Source organism: Halyomorpha halys, unplaced genomic scaffold (assembly GCF_000696795.3).
Source record: "Halyomorpha halys isolate HHAL.00 unplaced genomic scaffold, Hhal_1.1 Scaffold2048.1, whole genome shotgun sequence".
Classification (NCBI taxonomy): domain Eukaryota; kingdom Metazoa; phylum Arthropoda; class Insecta; order Hemiptera; family Pentatomidae; genus Halyomorpha; species Halyomorpha halys.
In genome coordinates, this window is record NW_027113440.1 from 217,970 (window position 1) to 242,912 (window position 24,943).

The following is a 24,943-nucleotide window of genomic DNA, read 5'->3' on the forward strand; positions in this document are numbered from 1 at the left end:
TTTCAAATGAATGGGCTTGTGTTGTATGTACAACTATTGTTAAAATGTTAGATATTAAATTTGAAGACATTTAATTGTTATATATAATCACAAAACATTTATGTTTTGTTTTTAATGTGATGGAATGACTTTGCATTTTATTTTTCAGGGCTATGTGTTATAGAACTCTGTAAATGTAGTTTTGCATGAATTGAATAAATATTAGATTTTTTTGTTTCCTAAATCATAGAGCAATATTTTTTAAAGTTTTGAGATAAAGGATATTTATTTCTAGTGCACTCTTCTCTGACCCCAAACAATAAATAAGTAATAAGCAAAGTATATATTTACAATTTAAATTTATAAAAAAAAAAACTACATCTTATATATTTGTACGTTGAATGAATGAACAAGTTATGCCATGGACTGATGCTGTTCTGACAAAATTTTTCTGGAATTTTGAAATGAAATGTATTTTGTTAAAAATTAATCTATTAATATGAGAATTAAGTTAATTTTCTGAGCATTTTCTTGGTTTGTTTTCTTTTTCAAGATTACCTTCTATTAATCTAATAATCATTCGGGATCTCAATTTATTATTTTAGTTTTCCTCAAACTTATTTTTTTATTAAATGGACTAATTATTAAACTATCTAATTAACAAATTAGATAATTTGTTCCTCTTTATCAATTTACTTCTTACTTTAAAATTTAAAATGGCATTTCTAAACATATCTCTTTTTTATTTGTTGGATATAACTCAATCCAGTATTACTATTTATTGAAACATATTTGCAGTTATTAAGTTTATGTGTTAGAATTACATAAATTATGTACTTGTTGATATATGTGTACTATGTGGGTCAATTTATGTGTCTATTCTATCTATAAAAGATATGTATCAAAGATCATTCATATAAAATAAATAAGCAATATAGATTTAAATGTCAATGATGTGCTTCTAGTCTTACTTATGCTACGGTAATGTTTTACAAGTAGTAAATTAAAATTATTGTCATAAATTGCTGTGAATTTATAGGTGTATGAATATTTATGATTGTATTTTGCCAATGGATTGTTCTACAACCCTTAAAAGAAATTAGTTCTAAAATAGTTATAAGAAGTGTGTTGAAAATATTACACGTTGATGACAATAACTTAAATTATTGACTTTTCTTTCTCTCTTTCTATTTTGTCTTACTTTTTTTTTTTTCGTTTATTAATATTTTGATTTTATGTTATATCATTGGTTGAAATAAAATGTTGTTAATGATGAAGTTTTTTTATATTTAATATTCCAATATTCTGTTTTATAGATTAAATAAATTAAGGATTTCTAATTATGTTTATTTTAATCTTCTTAAATTATCAAATATTGGCTAAATCAAGGATGTCATGGATGGTCTGATTTCTTGAATACCAAGGGATGCATAGGAAAAGGTTGAATAATGTATTATCACTGCTGATAACTCCAAAACTATGTTACTGAAATTTAGGTTTATTATGCTACGAATATTTGTTATAAAACCAATCTAAGGTCACTAGAATTTATAAATGATAAAAAAATAAAATAAAATAGTTAACTGTTTAATATATATATATATAATGAAAGTTTTTTTTTCTATTTTTACAGTTGTCAATTTAATATTTTATTCTGTCTTTTAATTTACGAACGACTAGTTTATCATTTGGTGAATTAAACGATGATGACCTTTTATGGCCTTTGCTCTTAGGGAAAGATTTCTTGCCATATAGTTTATTATCTCGCCAATAACACTTCATTATTACTCTATCCTGAACAAAAATGTACAAAAGCATTATTATTGTCTCAATTTTTCTTATTATTTGCTTGGTAAGTAGTGAATTGCATGAATGATTTTTTTGTGCTTATATAATACTTATTTAAGCAATAATTCCTGACACAATTATTATAAGAATTTATGAAATTGTTTTCCTATATTAACTTTATTTATTTTTTTACTCAAATGTGATAAATAACTTGGGGTTAATTAAAATATGAAACAAAAGATTAAAAATTTCCGGAAACTGTTGTTTGAGTGAAATGCTCATGCATGACAAACTGTTTCTCACGGAAGGGCTCGACCAGCACTGGATAATAAATATTTAAACTTTTACTATTAGGGTTTGTAGAAAGAATGACTTAGATTTAGAATAGTATTTTCATTAAAACAAATACAATAGTGATTGTTAATGTTATTAGATTAGTATTTGGTTGCATAGGAACAAGGTTATTTTATTTTATTTTTTTTAATACCTACAAAATTAATTGTATCTTTTGCCTCCCTGTATTTATCACATTAATCATGATAATTAATATAATGGCTTTCTACTATGATAACAGTTATTAAAGTAATTTTGTATCATTACTCGGCCATAACTCCTCCATGAGAAAAATAATTGTTATGCAGGACCAATAATATTGTTGATCAAACTTTATTGTATTTTATTCATTTTATTTTAAAACCTGTTATATAATTATGTACCTGAATCTCTTTGAATTTAGAGGAAAATTTATTTCAACCACTATACATGATTTATTAATGACTTAATATTTTACTGTAAGTAAAAAAAAGGTGATTTATGGTGGGTATGTCCTCATAAAACATGTTAAAGGCGACTGTTAATCACTGTAATGGTTAATTTTAGTTAACTACAATAATACATTTTATATATTTCAATCAGAACCAAATTCTTATATTATTTGAATTTTATAAAGGATTATTCACAAGAAAGCAACATTCATTCATAGGAAAGTGGAATTATTTAATCATAAACAAATAACAATATATTACTGTTATTTTACTATTTCAAATTTTATTTCCACAGTTTAAGTTAACAAGATTATAAAAGAATAAACAATTGTTCATTCATAGTAGTTAATAACTAAGAACACATACAAATAAATATAATTGAAAAATATATTTATCTTTGATTTTCTATATCTTTTTATTCTATATATATATCTTTGATCTCAGTCATTTTGACTAAGATCGATAGAGCAAAAAAAAACACGATGAAATGACAATTTTGAATTGAAAGAACGTAAAAATAATAGTTTAACTAACTGCCAAAAGGTAGCAGCACAAATCAAGAAAGGCAGAAAATATTAGTTTTAAGTAACGCCGCAAGAGGCCAGCACTATCCAGTCATGCGTTGTCGAAGTCAAATCTAGCACGAGAATTTTCATTTTGTATAAGGAGAGTAGGAGTTTACAGGAGCTCAACAATTCCATCTATGCCTATGCTAAATATTTAACTCCTTTAACCTTCTACTCTCCTGTTACAAAATAAAATTTTCCTGCTAGGATTTGACCTCGGCAATGGATGTTTGGATGGTGCTGGCCTCTTGCGGTGCTGATTGGAACTAATATTTTCTATATACCTTGATTTGTGCTGCTACCTTTATGCAGTTACTTGAACTATTATTTTTAAGTTACCAAAATTTGAATTAATTTATTTATTCCTGGATTTACTCGGCAATGCTTGGCTGGATAGTGCTGCCATCTTGCGGCACAAATTGGAACTAATATTTCTTGCCTTTCTTGATTTGTGCTGCTACCTTTATGCAGTTAGTTGAACTACTCTTTTAATGTTCAATTAATTATAAATTGTCGTTTTTTTTTTGTTTTATCGATCGGAGTTATAATGATGGATAGTTCCTTAATTATAATTATTTATATGTGTTCTTAATTAGTGATTATTTAATATGGATGAATAATTATACATTCCTTTATACTTTTTTTTAACTTGATAAAACAATGGTGATATAATGTGAAATAGTAAAATAACATTAAAATATTTTCATTTAAAATATATTATTATTTGACTTTAACTAAAATAAAATAATTCAACTTTTCTATGGGATAGATTGTTATAAAAGATCTGTTAGTCACAAAACAAACACTATTCAAAAGGTTTTTTTAAAAAAAAAAAAAATTGTTTTGATCTTTTATTTCGATTAACAATTATATTATACACTTAATAATAATCCAAATCTCCATTAGTTACTCATAAAATTTGCTTTTGCAAAAAATGTTCTGTAATTTTTAACCGAACATTTGAACCTAAATATTTTTTATTTGTGCTGAAATTTAAGTTAATAAAATCTGCTTCAAATTAAAATTCATACTACATTACTATTCTTGCAGAATAAGTATTTTTGATGGTATTTTACAAAAAAAAAAGATATGATTAAGAAATTGTTTTGACTTTTAGGAGTAAATAATTAATTTGTATATAAGAAAGTAGTGAACATATAGAAATTTGGTCTCATATCATTGAAAATTTGATTGGTATTACATAAAAATAAGATGATCTTTTCAGGCGCATTGTTTTGGAGTTATTTAGCACTTAATTATGCTATTTTTGGACTATTACACCATTTACAGATCTTACAATGTATAGTACTGTCTTTACACCTCATAGCAACAGTCCCAAATGTTTTTCGCCATGTCATCCTTGTTGAGCTGAAAAAAATTTGCAGCATCCTTGTAGGGCCAAAAAATAATTGAGGGATAACTATCTTTTAAGCAGTCAAGTATGTACGAAAAGAAGAAAATACAGGACAAATTAAATACTGAAATATTTATTAAAAAACAAATATCTAAAGCACTTTTTGTATAATATAGTACTTTTAATAGGCAATCATTAATAATAGATACATAAACAATAAAAAGTACTGTAACAATCCATGAAGTGTCTTGAACTTAGTACCAGTAATACACTGATCACTTCTAAGTTACTGAAAGATTTTTTATGTTTCTAAATTATGTATTTATTCCAAAGTCTAAACGGCCTATGAGTGTTGAACATAGCATAGACATCTTGTCTTGCATCATCTTGATTGACATCTTTTAACATTTTTTATAAATGATATTACTCATAAACTATGAACTCATGACCCAGTTAGGGAACCACTGTTTTAAGGATTTGTTTTCCAAATATATTATTTATTACAACCTAATAGCCCAAAATAAAGAGATAAGTAAGAGGAAACACTTTATTTTCTTCACTGGTAGCCAAGCAGAGGTTTAACCCAGAAACAAAAGTGTTAGAGATTATCACATTATGAAATGACAATCAAATAGTAACATTTTATGAGAAGATGGTTGGGAGGGTCAGGGGGAGAGAAGGATAATAAGTGATGCTTATTTTATTGTACTACTATTTCTCCCTCAATTCCTGACCTTTTTCGCAGCTAAGTAAAAACAAGATAACTATGGTAAAATAAAAATCAGGTGCAGTGGGTGCACCACACAACTTTCACTTACCATTCTCCATATATCCCCAAGTTTTCAGAAGATTAATGCGTTCATGTTTAAGTAGTCGCTATTTTTGTGATTTCCGAAAACAGAATATAAATATGTAATTTGATTTTCGTATGACTTTTTGTTAATGAGCATACATACAGATCATTTTTCGAGTTTAGATTATTTGGACTCCGGGACACTTAAAACTTGTATTTCTGTCGAAAACTTGAATTCAAAATATTTCATGATTGTAATACTTTCCCTTACTATATATTCCAGAAATTGGTAAGTGAAAGTAAAAACAGTTTGATGAGAAAAAAAATAACCAACAGAATGAAAAATACAAAAGAAGACAAAAAAATTACACCAGAACACGTAAATGATGAAAGTCACTAATTTATTCAAGAAATAAATATTATCTTAAAATAAATAAATATTTAGTAAATAATGGCACAATAAAATAAGTATCACTTAATAGTGTTATAGACACAATCCCCCCCCCCTCCAGCATCACCTCATATTAAGTAAGCAAAGTTAACAATAAACAAATTTCAATTTAATTAAATTAATTTATTATTGTCTTTTTCTATTCTGTTCTAAGGTCAATGGAGAACACAACCCAAATTCAGAGGTAGAACACCTTGATACAGGAACTGGTACCTTAAATCTAAAGGATATGCTGAAGAAAGTCTCAGATGAAACAAAAAAATTAAGAGAATTTTTAGATTCAACTAAAAAGAATACGGTATAATTTATTTTGATAATTTTTAGTTTAAGTGTTTACTACATGATCATCTTCAGAAGGAACTGGCTTTTATAAAGGTGTTCTCTGAATTATCTACTTCCCTCCCTACTTTTAATTTATTTAGGAATTTACATGGAAAAATAAGCTCTTTGAACTTATTTATTCTCTAAGCATGTCATATATTGTGTATAGATAGATATCTGTGTTTGTTTTGCAATCAGAATTAAGTCTACAGACACAGTCTTGAGACAAACGAAATCATAAAATTTGAGATTTCGTGCAGCCAGTTTGGTAAATTCCATTTTTCTTGAAATGCATTTTTGGAATTCATTCCCATTATGCAGCAAACAGTTATACACAATTACATATATAAAACTCACTCATCAGTTATTAAATTATGGATACATACTTAAACCAAAAACATTTAGCAGTCTGAGAAGATATCAACATTTGGTAGTTAAGTTTAATAGTTTAATTGCACTGTTTTTATCTGTCTTTCATATGCAAAGGAACAAATTCTAATCTAATTCAAAAATACAAGGACCTGAATTATCTCTACTGTTATAATGTAATGAAGGAGGTTATACTTTAACTCTTCAGTTTACTTTACTTAAAAGAGTGGAGTTCTTATAACTGGCTTCAAGTAAAGAATTATAAGTGTAAATGAGCCTTTGTTACATTACATTTAAATAAAATAAATGTAATCACCCTTTGCTAACTAACCAGTAATTTTGTTCTAGGGATTACTTATCAACAGTTTGTATAAACTGATATTTCAGATTTTCATTTATTAACATTTACTTAAATTAATATTAATTATCAAGAACCATTTCTGTGTAAAGCATACTCACTTTATATGTGTATAAGATATGATAAGCTGAGAGAAAAACTTAAAAAAATAAAATAAAAGAGAGAGAATTGAGATTAGAAATGAGATGTACAATCAAGATCACTTCATATACTAATATATTTAGCTACTTGCCATAGCAAAATTCTTACCTTTTTGTTTAACAAAATATAACGGTTTACTAAGATTTACTCTGATCTTAAACATTTATTCAGTGCTGAACTATATTATTTAGTCAATATTGAAGATATAAACATTGATTTTATGGAGGGTCCAATATTCTGTAAACTAAAAATTATAAATAAGATTTTCAGTTAATATAAAATATAAATAATTTTTAATTATTTTTATAATAGTGAAATGAATTCATCTTTTTTATTTTCTTTATTTCTATTTAATTGCCTCTGACATTTCACCATCTTCAGGATTACATTAGTTTTTTCTTTATAATTATTGTCCAACTTAAACTGTCTTTACAAGTGGTTCCTAATCAGTTGCGGAGTTCTTTGAAATAATTTAGGAGTGGGTCATTCCAGGTTAACACAACACAGTTTTGAACCTTATCATTTTAGATTAACTTTAAAGTTTATACAGGTGTTATTGTGTAGGTATTCTAGCCTTTCTTAGCTTTTTCTGAAAAGATTAATCACTTTAATGCTATCATATGATAATGTAGGAGTTCCACCATTTTCCTACTGGTACCAAAAGGGTTCCGTTGCAAAAAAAGAGGTTGAGAACCATTGGTCTGCACTATCACAAATATGGACTCAACCCTAATAGATACTATCAGTCCATAGTTAAGTGACAGTGCAGACAGTTTAAGTAGATTAACTTTTTAAGTAAAATTAGGACAAAATATAATCATATAGATGAAATTAAAGAAAAGTAATGTAATCCTGACGATAAGGAATGAACCTTGAAAGGTCGAAGACAAATAAATAAGAAATAAAAAGAATAAATAAATTTCACAAGTATTAAAATGATAATATACTCTCCCATTAATGAATAATATTAGCTAGAATATTTTTTAATTTAAGCTAGTAATTTCACTATTAAAATATTTTATTGATTAAGCATCTGTTACTTGTTCATTTAAAACCACATTACTCCTTTATTAAATAAAAATGAACGTTTTTACCATAGAAGGAAAGTAATTACAAAAAACTAAGGAAACAGGAGTTGTTTTAACTTACTTACAAAAAGTTTGACTATAGGCTGATGGAGAGAAAAGTGACTCAAATATTAGCAAACTACTAGGTCTACCGAAAGAAGTAGCTGATCTCGCAAACAAAATCCAATCAACAATAAATGAATTAGAAAAGAAGGAATTATTAGCATAGTACATTCCAAGATTCAGAAACTTTATATATTAGGTAAGTCAAGAAATTAGAGAAACAATAATAGTTGAGTTGATTTAATGATAATTTTTTTACTATGTTTCAGAATAATAATTAAGCATTATGACATGAAATCATATCACTGATTAATTCACCAATGAAAAATATTAAAGTCAAGATGCTCTATGATATTCAAATAAAAGAGAATAATAGATGTTCCATACAATGTATCATAAACATTTAATAGTTTTTGTTTTGGATTAGTTTCTTCTTTCTGTATTTGTTAATAATAAATCATATTTTTATTCTTAAAAAAAAAATACTGAATCTAATTCTTAATTATTATAAGAAAGCAATATATATCCTAAGAATTTATTTCTCCATTTACTAACTAAAAAATAAATAATTGATGGGCATAATGCCATTTGTAATTATTCTGTTTTTTTTTTTATTTTATCTCAAAACCAACATCTTATGAAGATGCCCATTCAAAATGATATCAGATAAATAATGGGATTCAATGATCTTAGTGAACAAGTAACCAATTTACTTCCTCAGCATTTCTACAGAGAAGATAAACACCAGGATTTCATATATTATATGAATGATATCAAATATTCAGGATAAAATACACAAATTATAAATAGTACATAGTAGAACCTCATTTTCCTGTCCCGGTCGGAACAAAGATATCACTAGTTAATATGGAATGTATAAAAGAAAAAAATCTAAAATTAAGTTGACTCAAATTAGGTAAAAAACAATATATACATATAAACTCAATATAAAGGTTAGATATATATTGATATAAAACATTTTAAACTTATTAGACCAATTTACTGCAATATTAAATAAATAACATTTTCTTTAGGTACATTTAAAAATACAAACATTAAGGTTAAAATAGTAGACATTTTTATTTGGTTTTACTGATCTCAAAGTTTTCTCACCAGTAAATCCTTAGAACTGATTATACTATAATCTAATTGTATAGTTATAATAAAAAATATCCATATAGTCTCACACTGTTTATTTTATTTATAACTTCTATACTCTACGGCCATTCTCAAGGATCTTATTTATATCACAGCTAATATTGTTATTAAAATGTTGGAGGCAATTCTGCCTTTGTCAACAATCTATTATTATCCACTTTCACTATTTATAATTCTTATTTATTTTACACTGTCTATTACAATCTATTAATTTATCAATGATTCGTTTCATTAATTTTATCAATTGTTAGATTGTAATAAACATGTGTAAACTGAATAGATTAGAAAAAGTTAAATTGGATAATAATAGGTTGTTGACTAAGATAAATTTTGAAAAAGCCAGAAGAGCCTCTAACATTTTAATAACAATGTTAGTTGTGATATTATAAATAAGATCCTTGAAAATGGCCGAAATGTGAATTATAAGAAAATAAACAACGGAGTCTATATGGATATTTTTTATTATAATTCATAACCTGTCTCAAACAAGAAATTAAATTGTATATATCAATTTTATAGATTAGACTTCTAATACCATTGTCCCATACATGCCTATAGGAATGTTTTAAAATTTATTCTTCATAAATTTAATAAATAAATTTTTGGAAGGTATTCTGTCTCACATTACCTGTCTAAATACTCAGCTTCCCATCTCTTCAAAAGAGAAAATCATAATTAATCTTACTTAATTACTTGAATAATATTTGGAGTTATACAAATAATATAATTAAAACTCGATAAGTCAGTTGAAGAGAGCTTGACTTATTGAATTATTTAGCTTTAGTTATTGAATTTTTGAGTAATTAAGTTAGGCGAAAATAAATTTATTTTTCTAAAAGGCAGGTTAAAAGATGAAAACTTCTCAACAGATTAGCTTGCCTTTTAGACACAATTCAAAATCTTAAGTAACCCAGTAACTAAAAAGGAAAACAATAACGGTTTAATTTTGTGAAGTTAAGAGAAAGGATAAGCATAGTAAAATGTCAAAATATGCAAGCCTAAATCTTCTTAGGAAGAAATTAGATTTGTAGGAACTTCAAGTTATAGTCTCAAGAAACTCTGACTTTGACTTACCGAGTCTAAGGGTTCTCCTATCGCAATTTTCATTTTAAGTTATAGCATTGTCTCTTACTTGGAGAATGTATCGAGGAATGGGCTTAACTTCAAAATATTGAATTTTGACTGTAATTAATTTTCTCTATGAGGAGAATTTAATGAAGGAGGAATACTATTAATTACAACATTCCAAGATAAATAGAGTGAAGCATTTCTTTATTTATTCATGAGGTTAAATAGTTATTAATTTAAAATATATTATTTTCAAGGATAAGCAACAACATTACAAATATTTTAAATTATTTTTTATGCAACTATGTTTTGATATTCAATCCTCATACTCAGGGCCTATATTACAAAGTTGACATATTAACTTTGAAACTCTGAGTCAGTAATAATTAATTTCTATTGAATGATAGGTTCGTAAATTTTATATTAAAGATAACTTTAAATGTTTGGAAATTTAAGAACTGTATAGACAAGTAAATATTATTTGAAATGGAGAAACTAGCAAGCTCCCCACCTCCAGAGATGGGCAATAGTTGAAACCAATAGCTAACATTGCCATGGACACAACCCTTATTCATGAATGAATAATTGATAAATAAATATCATATACATGGGGATTTTAGCTATTAGTTTCAACCACAACTTTTTATTTTTAGCTACCTTCTTAAAAATTAATAGCAGGCATACGATAATAATTTAGAGATGTTTATAACATGGAATCAGGAAAGAATAAAATAAATATCTGCTGACTAATTTTATTCTAATGGTTATAAATAATATTACAATGTAATCAAAATATGTTTCATACAAATACAATCAGGATACAAATGTAAATAACAAACAAATAAATAAAACAATAAGGGATAACAAAAGTTTACAATTCTCTTTGATTTTGTTCACTATTCTTTTGATAATTCATTTCTTCCACAGTTTACATAAAAATTTGAGCAAAATACAATCCAATACCTTCCAAAACAAACATTATCCTTTTACTAATATTAAACCTAACAAAACCATTTACCTTGTATAGCCTCAGTCTCTTTGCAAATGGCAGTGGTGGGTGAAAAGGGTAATTCAAAGTATTGGAAAAAGTTTATGAAGATGTGATGGTATGATGATGATGTTATGGTGTCCAATTAATTCTTTTACCTTTCATAATAAAAATAAATATATACAAACACATAAGAAGGTTTAATATTAACATATTAAAATAACAATAACAATTTCAATAAATAATTTTAACATAGAATATATTATATATAATTATAATACTATATTACTTAGTAATGATTAAATAATTTTAAATAATAGGATACGGATATCAATATAATTTTGTAAAAAAAAAAAAATAAAAAATTAAATAGATAAGAACCAATTTTTTCCCTATTGAATCATATTCCAAATATTTAAACAACTTTTACTTTCAAATTGTAATTTAAAATATAAAACTGTTGGAATATGAACTAGAATTATAAATATAATTTTGTTATTTCATAACTTTGACTATTAACAAACCAATAACATATAATACCATCATCTAATTCAGCGTGTTTATTAACAATTGATTAACAGACTTCTGAAAGAATTTAAATTTTGTTGAATATAAAAAAAAATTCCACTGTATGAAAATTTATTCAAATTCACAGCACTCCATCGTCATTATCCCTCACGAAAGGTTTCACTAGGACACTAGGCAGTACTGTGACTTAATATTTACTATCCACAAAAAGTTGAAAATAAAAAAACATAAAAAATAATATATACACACACATGGTATATAAAATCGTTATCAGCACTATATTAATTTTTAGAAGGTAATATGATGCATTAAAGAGAATTATTATAACAATAATAAATTATTAAAATAAAACTAAATTATAAATTAAACAATTATAAGAGTTATACTTGGAGAAGTTTGTCGGGGGGTGCGGTCAGCAAAGAACAACATAAATAAATAAATAAGGTTTTGTTTATTTATGTTGTTCTTTGCTGACCGCACCCCCGACAAACTTCTCCAAGCATTACTCTACGGTCAACTATCTACACCTCATTATAAGAGTTATAATATAATTTGTAGGGGGGTTACAAATCATAAACACTTCAATTAAATGTAAATTTAATTTTAATTTTGAGCTTAATATAAAAAATAATAAAGAAAAAACAAACAAATGAAACTGATTTGACAATGCAATTTTTTCAAACAAAAAGAAGAAAAAAAGAAATTAAAAAGTACATAATTTATTGATGGGAAAGGTTTAGTTAATTTTTTTTTGTAACTAAGTCAGAGAAATTTCTCCATCTAGTATTAGAATTGATAGATTTTTATAATTGTGGTAAAAACAATAATAGTAAAGAAAAAGTAAGTGCCCAAAACAAAGCTCTGCTCAACACTCAAGTGGGAAAGGTAAAAGTATTCAGTTGTATTCTCAACAAATCTGAAATATTAATCGTAACCAAATTAAGACAAAAATCTAGACCTAATTAAAATAATTTTTTATTGCATCATTGTTATGGTAATACAGCTGTGCAATGAGCAGAAATATTAAAAAAAGGCAAAAGGAGTTTTAGATAAAACAAATCAAAAGGCAAGAGGGTAAGTGGAAATAACCTTACCTTCAATAAACAATAATAGAGAAACAAATGACAGAAAGGAAATGATGTAGACTTGGACATACACAAGAAGGGATTTATTGTGGCAATCTGCATCGAAATTTGATCCTACAAGGATTTCGAAATAAAAGGATAGGGCCAAAAAAGTTAGTATGAGCTAGTTGAAACTATATATTCTTTATGAGGATAAAGGATACATCCATTAATTTTATGTACGCAGGGTGTCCCGTTTATTTAGCAATATTTAAGGAAGTTTAAGTAGACCTCAAAAGCAAGAAAAAAAGTCAATATGGACGATGGATGATTAACTACAGAAAAGGAGAAATTTGACATATTTTTCAGCAATTCACATTTCTTTCTTCTTTTTTTTTTTTCAATAGGAAGCAATCACTAAAAATTATTTTCATCAGCTAATTATTATTAATTAATTAATTGCAACACAGTAAAATAGAAAAAACAAATATTTGTCTTTGTCAAACCCTTTTTATTTTTCTTACCCCTTGGTCATTACTGAGATTCGCAGAATAGAGAGGAAAAGGGGATTTATCCTATAGGTAACCAACTATTTTAACTAGAATGGGAATTTTTTATTCCGTGTGACTGCCATGAAATAAAAGTGAACCTACCCAGAATCAAACCAGTACAGTTCAGACATGAAGTTTCTGAGATGACGCTCTAACTCCCTTTGTTTTTGTAAAATCCTGAATCATTAATGATTTTTTTTGTAGTCAGCCTCCTACTGGACAACAGACTTTCCACTTTTGCAAAAATTTCCTTGTTTAACAAGCTTCAAGTTCATATTTATTAAGATGAGGTCAGTTCCAGAATAAGCTGAGATAAGCATACGATTAATATGGGCTTAAAGATTATTAAACAAGGATGTTTTTCTAAAAGTGGAAAATCTATAGTCCACTAGATGCCTGATTAAAAAAAAAAAAAAAAAAAATGGATAATTGGATATTTTACAAGAACTGAACTTCGATATATAGCGTGTGATAGTCCCCTTGAAAAGGTTTTAAAAAAGAGAAAGTTACTTGTTTTTAAAGAAAATTTTATCTAGTTTACCAGCCTGCAATCTAGAATCATTTTGAATAGTTTCTTCGTTATCGCTTCCTATTCAATAAAAAAATGTGACTCAAATAAATTTAAAAATATTGTCAATTTTCTTATTTTCTGGAGAGAATTGGATCATTATCTTTATGATTTTTTTGCTAATTTCTGATATCTAATTTGACCTCCTTAAATATTGCTATACTTATGGAATACACTTCCTATGAATTCCATTAAGATACAACTAACACAATAAGATTATATTCTGCCAAGTATATTCAAAAATAAGACAGGTACCTAATAGTAAACATATTTGGTTTTTACTAAAAGCACATAATATTAATTTGATATTATGTAAGTTCATACAAAGTAAAACAAGAGAAATGTATTCTTGTATTATTTTCTAATTACTTATGACATTTCCAGTATTACAAACCAGGAATGGCCAACAAGTCAATCATAAACCAATGTCATGTCATGATTTGCAGAAACCAATGGTTGTAGCTCAAAACCGTCAGTAAGGCATTTTAATTTTGTGAATCGACTTTTCAATAGATTAAAAATTTATTTCTACTCAAGGATTTATTTACATCGTCTTTTGATGAAAATATAAATTATCAATGCTAGGTTGGGGAAATGTAGACACAAGGCTCCCATTCTATTATTTTAATTTTGTTTTTAGCTGCTTTTCGGTTCACCATGATAAATATGGTGGTATAATAAATTATACTCTTATAATACACAACTTTTAGTATTAAAAAAAAAATTCAAGATTCTAACAGGTAGATCACAATACAATCTTAAGAACAAAAAAGTCGATCCTAAACACACTGAAGTTGGCCAACCCGGTTATATATAATGTCAATGGTCAAAGCTATAATGTTGTGGGGAAAAGCAATTCTCAGTGATTAATTAAAATATCAAAACCTAATTAGTTACTTAGAGCTGTATATTAATGATTTATAATATAAATATTAACTTAGCTCATGAATAAAGACCAGATTAAAAGAATATATTTTTTTGTATGCTTTTCGACCACAATCATTGAATATCAAATCATATCAATCACAAATCAATGCATTTGGAATGGAATTTTAATACATTAAATTAAATTTTATAATGCATATTTGAAGGGTTATTGTATATTTGGCCAATATTATTGTTAAAATAATGTTTCTCCCACATAAAATAGAAAATAAATAACAACTATTTTCGAATATATGTTCAATGCAAGATATTTATTTTCAACTAATTGTTGTCAACATATGTTAACAATATACTGTATATGTTAACGGCATTAACCCACCAACATTTTTTATAAGCTGTATTGATAGCTTTTTTTTTTTATTTGTAACAAAATCTTAAGGTTCTATTTATAAAATAAACAGGAATAAGGGTTTATCTTGAAAAAATCATCGATAATTAAAATAATCGGTGATAAATAAAAATAGTTTATAATCATAACAAAGAAAAAAGTAGAACTTCAATCCAGTATCTTGATAATCATGATTACAAAAAATAGTGCTTTAAAATAATTTTTATTGTTGGATTTTAAAATATTTTAATTAAAAAATTAAATGATTAAATATATATATATAGTTGAGTATTCATAGAAAATAATTTGTAGCATTGTAATTTTAATAAACTTATTAGAACTACTTTTGATTAATTTTCTTAAAAAATCCTCTTTCTACTCTCCTTTGGAATTTCATATTCTATTCTGTTAGTTAGTTTACTGAGATCTTTTTAGAACTTTAATTTTAAAAAAATTATATAATAAATGTAAAAATAAGAGAATGTAATTTGTTATTCGATTTACTTAAATTTTTTCCCTCCTTAATACTATAAATTATTATTATATTTCCCAATGTTTTTGACATTTATTATGCATATTTCATCACACATATGAGAGTATTTTTTTTCCTGTGAATATCACGGTTTTTTTTTATCCTTTTTTGCTGTTCATAAATCTAGTCTTTACTCATGAATTCGGTAAGAATATAGCTCATTTAGTAAAAATTAATATTATTCAGTATAAATTTCTTAACTAAAATAATTTTGATATATCAAGAAAAAATCAAAGTTGAGAAAGAAGAGGAATACAACTTGCCTAATACCTATAACTATATTCATATCTCGTATGAGGATCCAGTTCAATATCTATATCCTCTTTTACATCCCTTTAAAAGGAAAGAAAATTTAGTGTGTATTTAATAATAGTCAACATTTTACTTTGAAACTTTTGTTTTCTATTATTAAAGTTGACACACCATTCAAAAATGAAAAAGTTAACAAGATCCAAGGAAAAATTAACCAATGATTATTACAAAAGTTATATAAAACTGATTAGCTGTTTACATGTAACTAAGTCTTAATTAATAGTTATACTAACTACTTATAATAAAGCATTAATTATTAATTTACCCTAACAAGTTCATAGTTAGAATTGAAAATATCATTGCAAATTTTATAAAAATGAAAAAGAGTAGAAAATCAAAGGTCCATACCTAAGGAGAGTATAAAATACATGGAACTTTAAATATAATTGACACATTAAGGTTTAATTAATGCATATTACGTAAATGAAACATAATTAAGGGATAAATTACTAGAACCTTAGTTGAGCAAGAAATATACTTCTTGATATGAATCAAAAGATAAAATACCTTCATGAGCAGAAATTAATTACAAATATTGGGAGTTATTAATAAAATATAGAATCTAAGTAAATGCAAAGTTATGTATAGATGAAACAAAATAACTATAACTGAGTAAAGAAAAAAATACATATACATATCTAATGTATTTGGATATATATTTACTTTCAAGAAAAATAGAAAAAAAAACTTTAGTGATTAAAAAAATGAAACAATAAAACATGTATTACTGTCCATTAAAGCTAAACAACACACCAAACATTCTCATTAAAATAAAATAGTTAATAAAACATTTTTTTTATGGAATAGTATTCAGTTCATGGAGTTAGGAAAAACAAAATATTGGCAACATTAGAATGATTTTTTAAATTTTTATTTAGAGTTCTAATTTGGGTTTTATTTTATGACTTAAGATAAATTTATCCTTATTTATTCACATAAACATGAAACATTAGAATGAAAAAATAAAATACCTATATATATATTTTTTGTCTCATAAGATACAATGAGCTGATCAACCCTAATCTGGACGCTAGACAAATAAATTGGAAAACTGACAACTAAATCTGTTTTTAAAGGAATGACAGAACAATATGAGGAGTGAAATATCTATAAAAATTAAATATTTCCAGCATAGAGATGTGGCTGAAGAACCTTAACGATTCACTTTCAAGCTCTATTATCAAAGGGCAATATTACGAGAAGAAATATGATAGTAAATAATTTTGTGTATGAGTGTGGCAAAAGAGAAGATGTCGATGTTACAAAAACAGAATTGGAATAATTTAGTAGACTCAATTACTAAGGCTATTAATACTATAACAGATGAAGTTAGTTAATATTAATTTACAGTCGATAATTATTACAAATGTATAGAAATATTTACTTTTTTTTTTTTTTTCTAACCGCGAATGGTGTCAAATGTTCGTTTATTAAGTTCTTAATTTTTTTCAAAGGGGAACGATTTTGATAATTATGAAATATTTACAATCTTCCACATGAAGCTACTTTTTTAAAGGAATTTAAAATCCATGAAATGAAATTTTAAACTAACGCATAAAAAAAATAATCTTGAAAAGCATATTTTAGAAACAATTTTGAAATAGAGTATAATTATTACATTAAATATATTTTTAATGTTCCTCACATGAAATTCCAGGCTTTGGGGTTCATTAGCTTTTAAATGAATATCAAACAGACAATCATAATTTTAAAAAGTAATAACATTAAGCATTTTCCTTAAATTTCAATCTATGATACTATTGTATGCATTGTATAACAGAAATAAATAAATTTTAAAACTCTGATTTTGGCGAATTAGTGCAAACAATTTAAAAAATTGAGAGAAAAATGAAAGAAGTATCACTAGAATTTATATTACTTATTTGACTTTGATTTTATTCAGGTACATTATTATTAAATTATTGTTACTATACTATTAATTATTAAGGTAGTAGGCAATATGCCAACATCTTAATTTTTGGTCGAAGAAATAAGGAAAGTGCTTCGATTTTTGATATTTCAAACAAAAAATTACAGTACACTTTAGATTCCCACCATAATACAAAATCTTTTATGTGAAAACCATACCATGCTAACAAACACAATCAACTTCTTTCATTATTAATATTAGATTATATAATACAATATTAAATTAAATTATATTAAAGTACCCTAAATTTTTTCTTAAATTAGTAAATAAACATGTTGTATAGTGGGTTCTAAACTTATTTTACTTTAGTTGGTAACTAGATTATGTGAGGTCCTAATGCTCAAATTATTAACAAATTTCTTATTTCCAAAATAAATGACTATTGGTTTTGGCTTGTAACAGTACCGAACTAAATTAACAATATACCTATATATTATTATATAATTCAAAAACAATAACAATTAAGCTCAAATTTAAATGAGTCTGACCTTTGTGGAAATCCATATGGAGTCTTCTTGAAGTATCCTGAAAAGTCATAGAAATGTTGAAATAGTGATTTATAAGATGGATTTAAAGTTAACACTTTTATCAAAATTGCTGGATCGATTTATAAAAATTATCAAGTTTAGATTTACATAATAATAATTTTTTTTAAAAAAATGCCATAATACAGTATAGCTTCTACTTATATTTTTGTTTCTTTTTCACATTAACTTATATTACTTTTTTTTTTGGAAATCCATTTCCTGGAAATTATCCATTTTGCATATTTCTATTGGATAGATAATTACATACATTTTAACATTAATAGTGGTTTGTCATTTGAGAGTAAAATCTGTGGAGAAAGTAGTTTTTGAAATAAAGCTGTATCCAGATTCTTTAATCCTTAACATAGAAATAACAGGATTATAAAGAAATCCTGTCTGAATGTGGACTTGACTACAAATGGAAATATAGAGACAGAACCAAATTTTTATTTTGTATTCCTTATTTATTGAAATATAATTTCAAACAATTATGTCTAAAACCAAATTGATGGTCACAGAATATTTAGCTAATTAGAATTAATGCAATTTTAAGGCAGTCTATAGATTATAACAAAAACGCAATACTGTCTAATACATATATTTCAACAGTGAAAATACTGTTCCCCTCCCCAGTATATGATTTGTCCGAGTATTGTTTAGCAAAACAGAATTATACTAAAATACACTAATGAAGTTTGATCTATGATCCTTGTTTTTATTAAAATAAAAAAAAAAAAAAAGTTAATTTAATAATCAAATGTCGAGATGTCAAACAAATGTACAGTAATGAGTGAAATTCCCTAGTAATAACTAGAATCCGTTCTTAGTTCTTGATGGTTTCACTACGGATGATCTTGTCGATTCCAGATTCATTATGAGATTTAAATTTTCTGATAGCTATTTTGACTTGCTGAGTTCTTCTATTAATCGTAAAGTCCTATGGTGAATTTTTTAAAAAGTTTATTCAAAATGTCTGCTGGTATGATTAAGTTATTTTTATCACTAATATCAGTCATTATGAGTTCAAAACATATGTAATCCATTAATGTTCAATACATTTCTCTTATATTATTTATGTTTAATTATTTATTATTTCTCTCATCTTGTTTTAAAGAAATACTCTTTTTTTTTATGTAACTTAGAAGTAGCCAGAACTGTAATAACATGCAGTATTTAGGCTTTCTAATTACCCATTTCTCATACTCTGTACATGCTAAGATGTAGATCATGAAGTGATTTGTTTTTATTTTTATATTTCCTTATTCCATGAGAGGAATTACTGACTTCTAAAAAAAAAAATAAAACACAACGGCGCCTGCTGTTCATACTGTACTTCCATAATACGAAATGTATATATATTTTTCAGAAAGAAAAGTTCACAGAAATTATTATCCTGTGTAAACAAATGCCAAATCTTTCTGGTACCATTAATTTCACAAAAATTGGTGCAGGATTTTCTCCAAAATGTAAATGCCTTTGATAGAGTTCTGTATTTCCTCACTATTGTTAAAACTTGGAACAGAATGTTAAAATAATGATGAATAATCTGAATAAAATATAGTTGAGATTCTAATGAACAATTAAAAGTTAACTGATTGGCTGTACTTATTTTTCACTAATGTTGTGTGATTATTTCTTTAGGAAAATACTTCAACAACTTCTTAAGAACTGTTGTATGAATTGTTAATTGAAATATTATTGTTAGTATAAAAGTAATCAAAATTATTTCCTCATATCCAAAAAGTAACTGTCCAGAAAAATATAAAATTCTTAAAAAACAAACAAAATAATGTATACAAATAACAATAACAAATATGCATCACATTAGAATTTGTTCAAGCATTTTAATTTTATTGATTATATTGACTATTTTCTAATTAATAACTATCATTTATTTAAATTAACTGTTTCTATATGTTGATAATCATACAAAAACTGCATATAAAATATTGGAAACTTACAAAATTTACTGTGCCAAAGTACTTTTCTTTCCTTCTTTGATTGTTTGTGCATTGTGGTATAATTTCAACAGATCCATTGCTTCTTGTGCTTGCCTTTTATCAGATAAAATGCGACCTGAAGCTTCCTTTATTTGATCCAAAAATACGCTGAAAACAGGAAGAAGAAACTTATATATCTTGATACAATATTTTCAACTTTTACCATTATAACAATATGATGCAAAATTAAAAATTAACAGTTCATGGACTGGTTGTAATTTAGTTCTTCTTTTATAATAAAAATTGATTGCGGTCATAAATTAATATGACTAACAGAATAATGTATAAATTACTAGATGCACCAATGGGAAACATATCTGTTCCTCAGATATGTCTGGAAACTAAAGGTACTTCAAGACCAACTGATGAATTAAGAATTCCATAAGGATTCTGGCAGGTATGAATTAAAGGATATAAAAATCAAGATTTTTGACACTCTGGATAACATGGATTTCCTTAACGATCACACACATTTCTATATTTTGAAATGAAATTCAAAAGAATCCTTGGACACAATTTATTTCAGTGTGAAACCATCTGGAATATTTAGAAATGGAACCAGAAATCTAAGCGGGCCTTTTCAAATACAATGGAACTTCTCCAAACAGACGCCCCTCCATATGAACATTTTTGGTGAGATCCCAGCCAACAAGATACAAATTTAATACATTTGAACTTCTCTGTTACAAAATCCCTCCACTCTGAACACGGACAACAATGCTATTCCCCAGTAGAACTGATTACTCCTCTATAAAGGACAAAAATCACAAAATAAGATATGAATGTATAAAATTACAATTATAGAACTAAATTTGTGGGCCATTTGTTTAGGAAAAAGTACGTACTATCTACTGGATATACTAGAACATTAATAAAAATTTACATTTAATATAAAATTATGCATTACCTGTTTTATCTAAGCAATTATTTAATTATAAATTAATTATTATGTCAAATTACTGTGAAAATATGTTTCCTTTATAAAGTTATTTTGACTTTACTTAACTTATCTATTCTATAAAATATAATAATATAACACATATATAATAAGAAAATATGAGATATTTATAAAGTTGGTTTACTTTTACTTAATTATTCTATTTAAGCATAACTATAATTCAAAAATTTTCTTATCATATTTGTCTCATTAAAAATTATTTATAAGGTTACTCTTATTTTACAAATTGTGAAAATGCTTTTTTTTATTTATTGTTAGAATTTTCAAGACAAATTCGTTTTTTTTTTCTTTTTTATACTTCTTGTTACAATTCTGTCATTCTACAATTCTATCAACATTAAAACTTTATAAGCTTATTTTATAAGTAGCAAGATAAATATCAAATAAACATAACCTGAAACTACATGATCTTAATCCAAAACAACTAGTAAAATCCAATTACTTAAGCTTTTGAAGGATATGAGGCATATAAAAATTACCATGATGCTCAGGGTAAATTACAAAAGAAATCACGAATGACTGTAACAATAAAAATAAATAGAGCCTTTAATCAAAGCAAAGTTAGTCAGCCTTTACTATGACAATAACCTGAACACAGAGGCAATTGAATGTCTGGTGGTTGAGAATATCTAGAAAAAGTTTACTCGCTACAAATATAAATAGAAGTTTATATGGGTAAATCGGGAACGAGTTATATCTTAGGAGGTTAAAATTAGAGCAGCATAATGCTCTAAACCTGAATTTGATGGTATCAATATTTTTTCACCATTCCGGTGAATGAAGCATGTATTAATTAATTCCTCAAATCATAAAGTCTGTCTTCAATACTATAGTACGTATATAGGTCATGTTGAAACATTTAAATTGAATAATATAGTATATTAAAGCATATTCATAAACAATTTTCTAAAATAGCCCCAACTTTTTTCCCATTGAATAGTATAAGTGATCGTCAATCTAAATAAATTATACAGCATTCACTGTTACATGAATTATTAAAAAATTAATAACAGTTATTAGTTTAATAATTACAATAATAAATAACATATCATTTATCTGCCCATCATGTAAGTGGTCAAAGGCTATTAACTTCAAGAATTATAAAAAATTTGTTTTGAATATTGTCCATAGTTTTCCAGTTTTGGCCCTGATCTCCTTCTTTTAGTACGATGCTAAGAATTAATTGTGCTCAATGTTTTATGAACTGAATGTGGTCATAAAATAGAAGTCTGAAGTTCAGCATTTGGCATGACAGAAATATTATTTAAACAAGTAAAATATTTAACTGATAGTAATAATACTAAGATCTGAAGTGCAGAATAAAAAGATGACTAAATACTATTCTATACAAAAAAACTACTGATATAAACAAATAGTACCGATCAGGAACAATATCTGTGAGCGAATCAGGATCCATGTCGGAAAGAAGTTCAAGTTCACAACCACCTAACAAGGAGACATGTCCAATATCACTTTGCAGGCGAGACAGAAGTCCTTCTAAGCCTCTACCACTAGCATCAGTTTCATCTGCTGGCCTCCTATTACCAAAATCATAAATTTATTTATTACAACTTTACAAAATTTGAGGATATCTTATCCTTTTATAAATAAAAGACTTCAATTTAATAAACTTAATAATAAACATGATATAAAAAAATATTTTAATCTACATCAAACATATTGGAAGAAAACTGTTAATGAAAAATTGAAATCTGCCACTAGTAATACAATAATTATTTTATTAATTTCCGAAAGAAAAAACAATGTTCCATAGACATAGATTACTTAGAAGAATATTTTGCATTTACAAAATTAAAGAAAAATAATTGGTTACCAAGCAACAAAATTATAATTAATAGTTGTTCAATTTAGGAAGGATTCAAGTGTATCACGTTTTAAAACTATTCATCATCTTTAGTTGAAATGGAGAAAATAAAAACATCATAAACTTTATAAATTCTTTTTGTTAAATGTATAAGGCTAAACATGTATAATGAATGTTAAAATTAAGAAAATAAAGGAATTTAATTAAAACATAAATATTCAATTATAGTGGTTTCCATTTATCATGAATTTTTCTGGTCGTTTCTCAAAGGATGAGGGAGAAAATTCAGGAGGTAAGAATGGGAAAAACCATAAATTAAAATTATCAACCACCAAAGCTGTATATAAAAATAATATGTAAAATTATCACCCAAAACCAAACACAGATTAACGGAACCATTTGGGTCAATTCATAGAGGTAAACAAATACTAGTTTTGCAGATAAACATATTTTTTATTTTAATGTAAATTAAAGATATAGGTCAATATTTATTGTATGTTACCTGAAAATAAACTTATACCACTACATTATAAGGAAGTACTATTTCTTGATTCAGTCAGGATCACACTCGTCCACTAGATTTTTATTTGAACCCTTTCATGGACCAGGGGGTTTTCAAATACCTGAGTTGATCGAAGGATAATAGATAGGAGATAAATTATCGCGCACCCGAGCATGGAAGTAAGAAGCCCTTTAATCACAGCACTGCTTCCCTCACAATTGATTGATGATACAATTCTCAATCCAAAAGTATCATTATATACATATAAAAGGTAATCTATACTTGTAATACCAATATAAATTAAATTAAAATGAGAGGATTAAAATTATATTATTTTACTGCATTATCATAGGTTTAACTTGCAAGATGAATGATTGCAATTTAATGAGAGGTTAGGAATGATCTGCATAAATTTTGAAGTGAACACCAAACATTACATTTAATAAGTTATTTGGACAATGTACTCAAGATAAATTTAAAATCATTGCTCACTTTCTTCCTGGTGGAGCCCAGTTCTGATCTGAGGTGAGAAGCATCAGAATTGTATTTTTTTCAAGTGTGCTGAAATATTCTTCCTCATCCACTTCAGTCCCATCCTGTTCCAGTACCACTTTAATGCTTCCAGATAAGTTGAGCTTCTCACAAGCTGTAATTGAATAGAAATTCATATTTTGTTTTATAAATGAAACAGGAAATAAAGTTGTGAACTTACCTCGATGTACCAAGTCATGAAGAGAACAAGCAACAATACCAAATTTTTTCTCACGTCCGACATCAACAATTTTGTAAGGAAATCCTTCAGTTTCCATGTTTAAGTGATTTGATAAACTACCTGACACAAACAAGAGCCGGCAGCAGACTGAGCAGATAAGAGAGGAATCGCGGCCTTATATAGCGCGGTGATGTAGGTGAGACTGTCTGGTGAATTAGGGCGGGAGTTCACCTCTTGTCCCAATTTAAGAAAATCGATACAAGGAAAACAGTGTTAAATATCTCTCAGTGATCAACTAAAGCTGAAAAACCATTATATAATGCACAACACTAATGTAAATTGTCGACGAAGTAAGAAAACAATAACAAAAACTTCAACAAACTTATAAAGCCGGGTTCTCAGTTGACAGATAGATTACGGTAGGTTATAGAGC

General features: G+C 26.3%; 1 protein-coding gene and 1 long non-coding RNA gene across 5 annotated transcripts; one reads left to right on the forward strand and one right to left on the reverse strand.

Moving 5' to 3' along the window:
• The first annotated feature begins 1,688 nt into the window (after window positions 1-1,688).
• On the forward strand, window positions 1,689-8,826 carry LOC106691049 (uncharacterized). Of its 2 annotated transcripts, none has more exons than XR_010844393.1 (4): window positions 1,689-1,831; window positions 5,850-5,993; window positions 8,055-8,213; window positions 8,658-8,826. It is a non-coding gene; the product is annotated as an uncharacterized lncRNA (long non-coding RNA). The 2 variants fall into 2 exon arrangements; XR_001344714.2 differs by lacking the exon at window positions 8,658-8,826 and adding an exon at window positions 8,284-8,608.
• On the reverse strand, window positions 7,111-24,943 carry LOC106691048 (DNA fragmentation factor subunit alpha). Of its 3 annotated transcripts, none has more exons than XM_067050941.1 (6): window positions 24,511-24,943; window positions 24,291-24,444; window positions 22,851-23,009; window positions 20,475-20,621; window positions 18,475-18,511; window positions 7,111-7,128 (listed from the first exon to the last, which is right to left on the reverse strand). In XM_067050941.1, the coding sequence occupies exons 1-4, from the start codon at window positions 24,605-24,607 to the stop codon at window positions 20,480-20,482; spliced, it is 552 nt and encodes a 183-aa protein (XP_066907042.1). In that variant the 5' UTR covers window positions 24,608-24,943; the 3' UTR covers window positions 7,111-7,128; window positions 18,475-18,511; window positions 20,475-20,479. The 3 variants fall into 3 exon arrangements, with proteins under 3 accessions (XP_066907042.1, XP_014292182.1, XP_014292181.1); XM_014436696.3 differs by lacking the exon at window positions 7,111-7,128 and adding an exon at window positions 10,977-11,386; XM_014436695.2 differs by lacking the exon at window positions 7,111-7,128 and having other exon boundaries at window positions 10,977-18,511; window positions 24,511-24,811; window positions 24,893-24,910.

Bases quoted from the DNA above. Each gene is read 5' to 3' on its own strand.
- LOC106691048 (XM_067050941.1), bottom strand. From the start codon at position 24,607: ATGGAAACTGAAGGATTTCCTTACAAAATTGTTGATGTCGGACGTGAG. The intron at 23,010-24,290 runs GTGAGCAATGAT...TTTTGGTAATAG, and splicing joins TGGGCTCCACCAGGAAGAAA to GAGGCCAGCAGATGAAACTG. The intron at 20,622-22,850 runs GTACTATTTGTT...TCCTGTTTTCAG, and splicing joins ACAGATATTGTTCCTGATCG to CGTATTTTTGGATCAAATAA.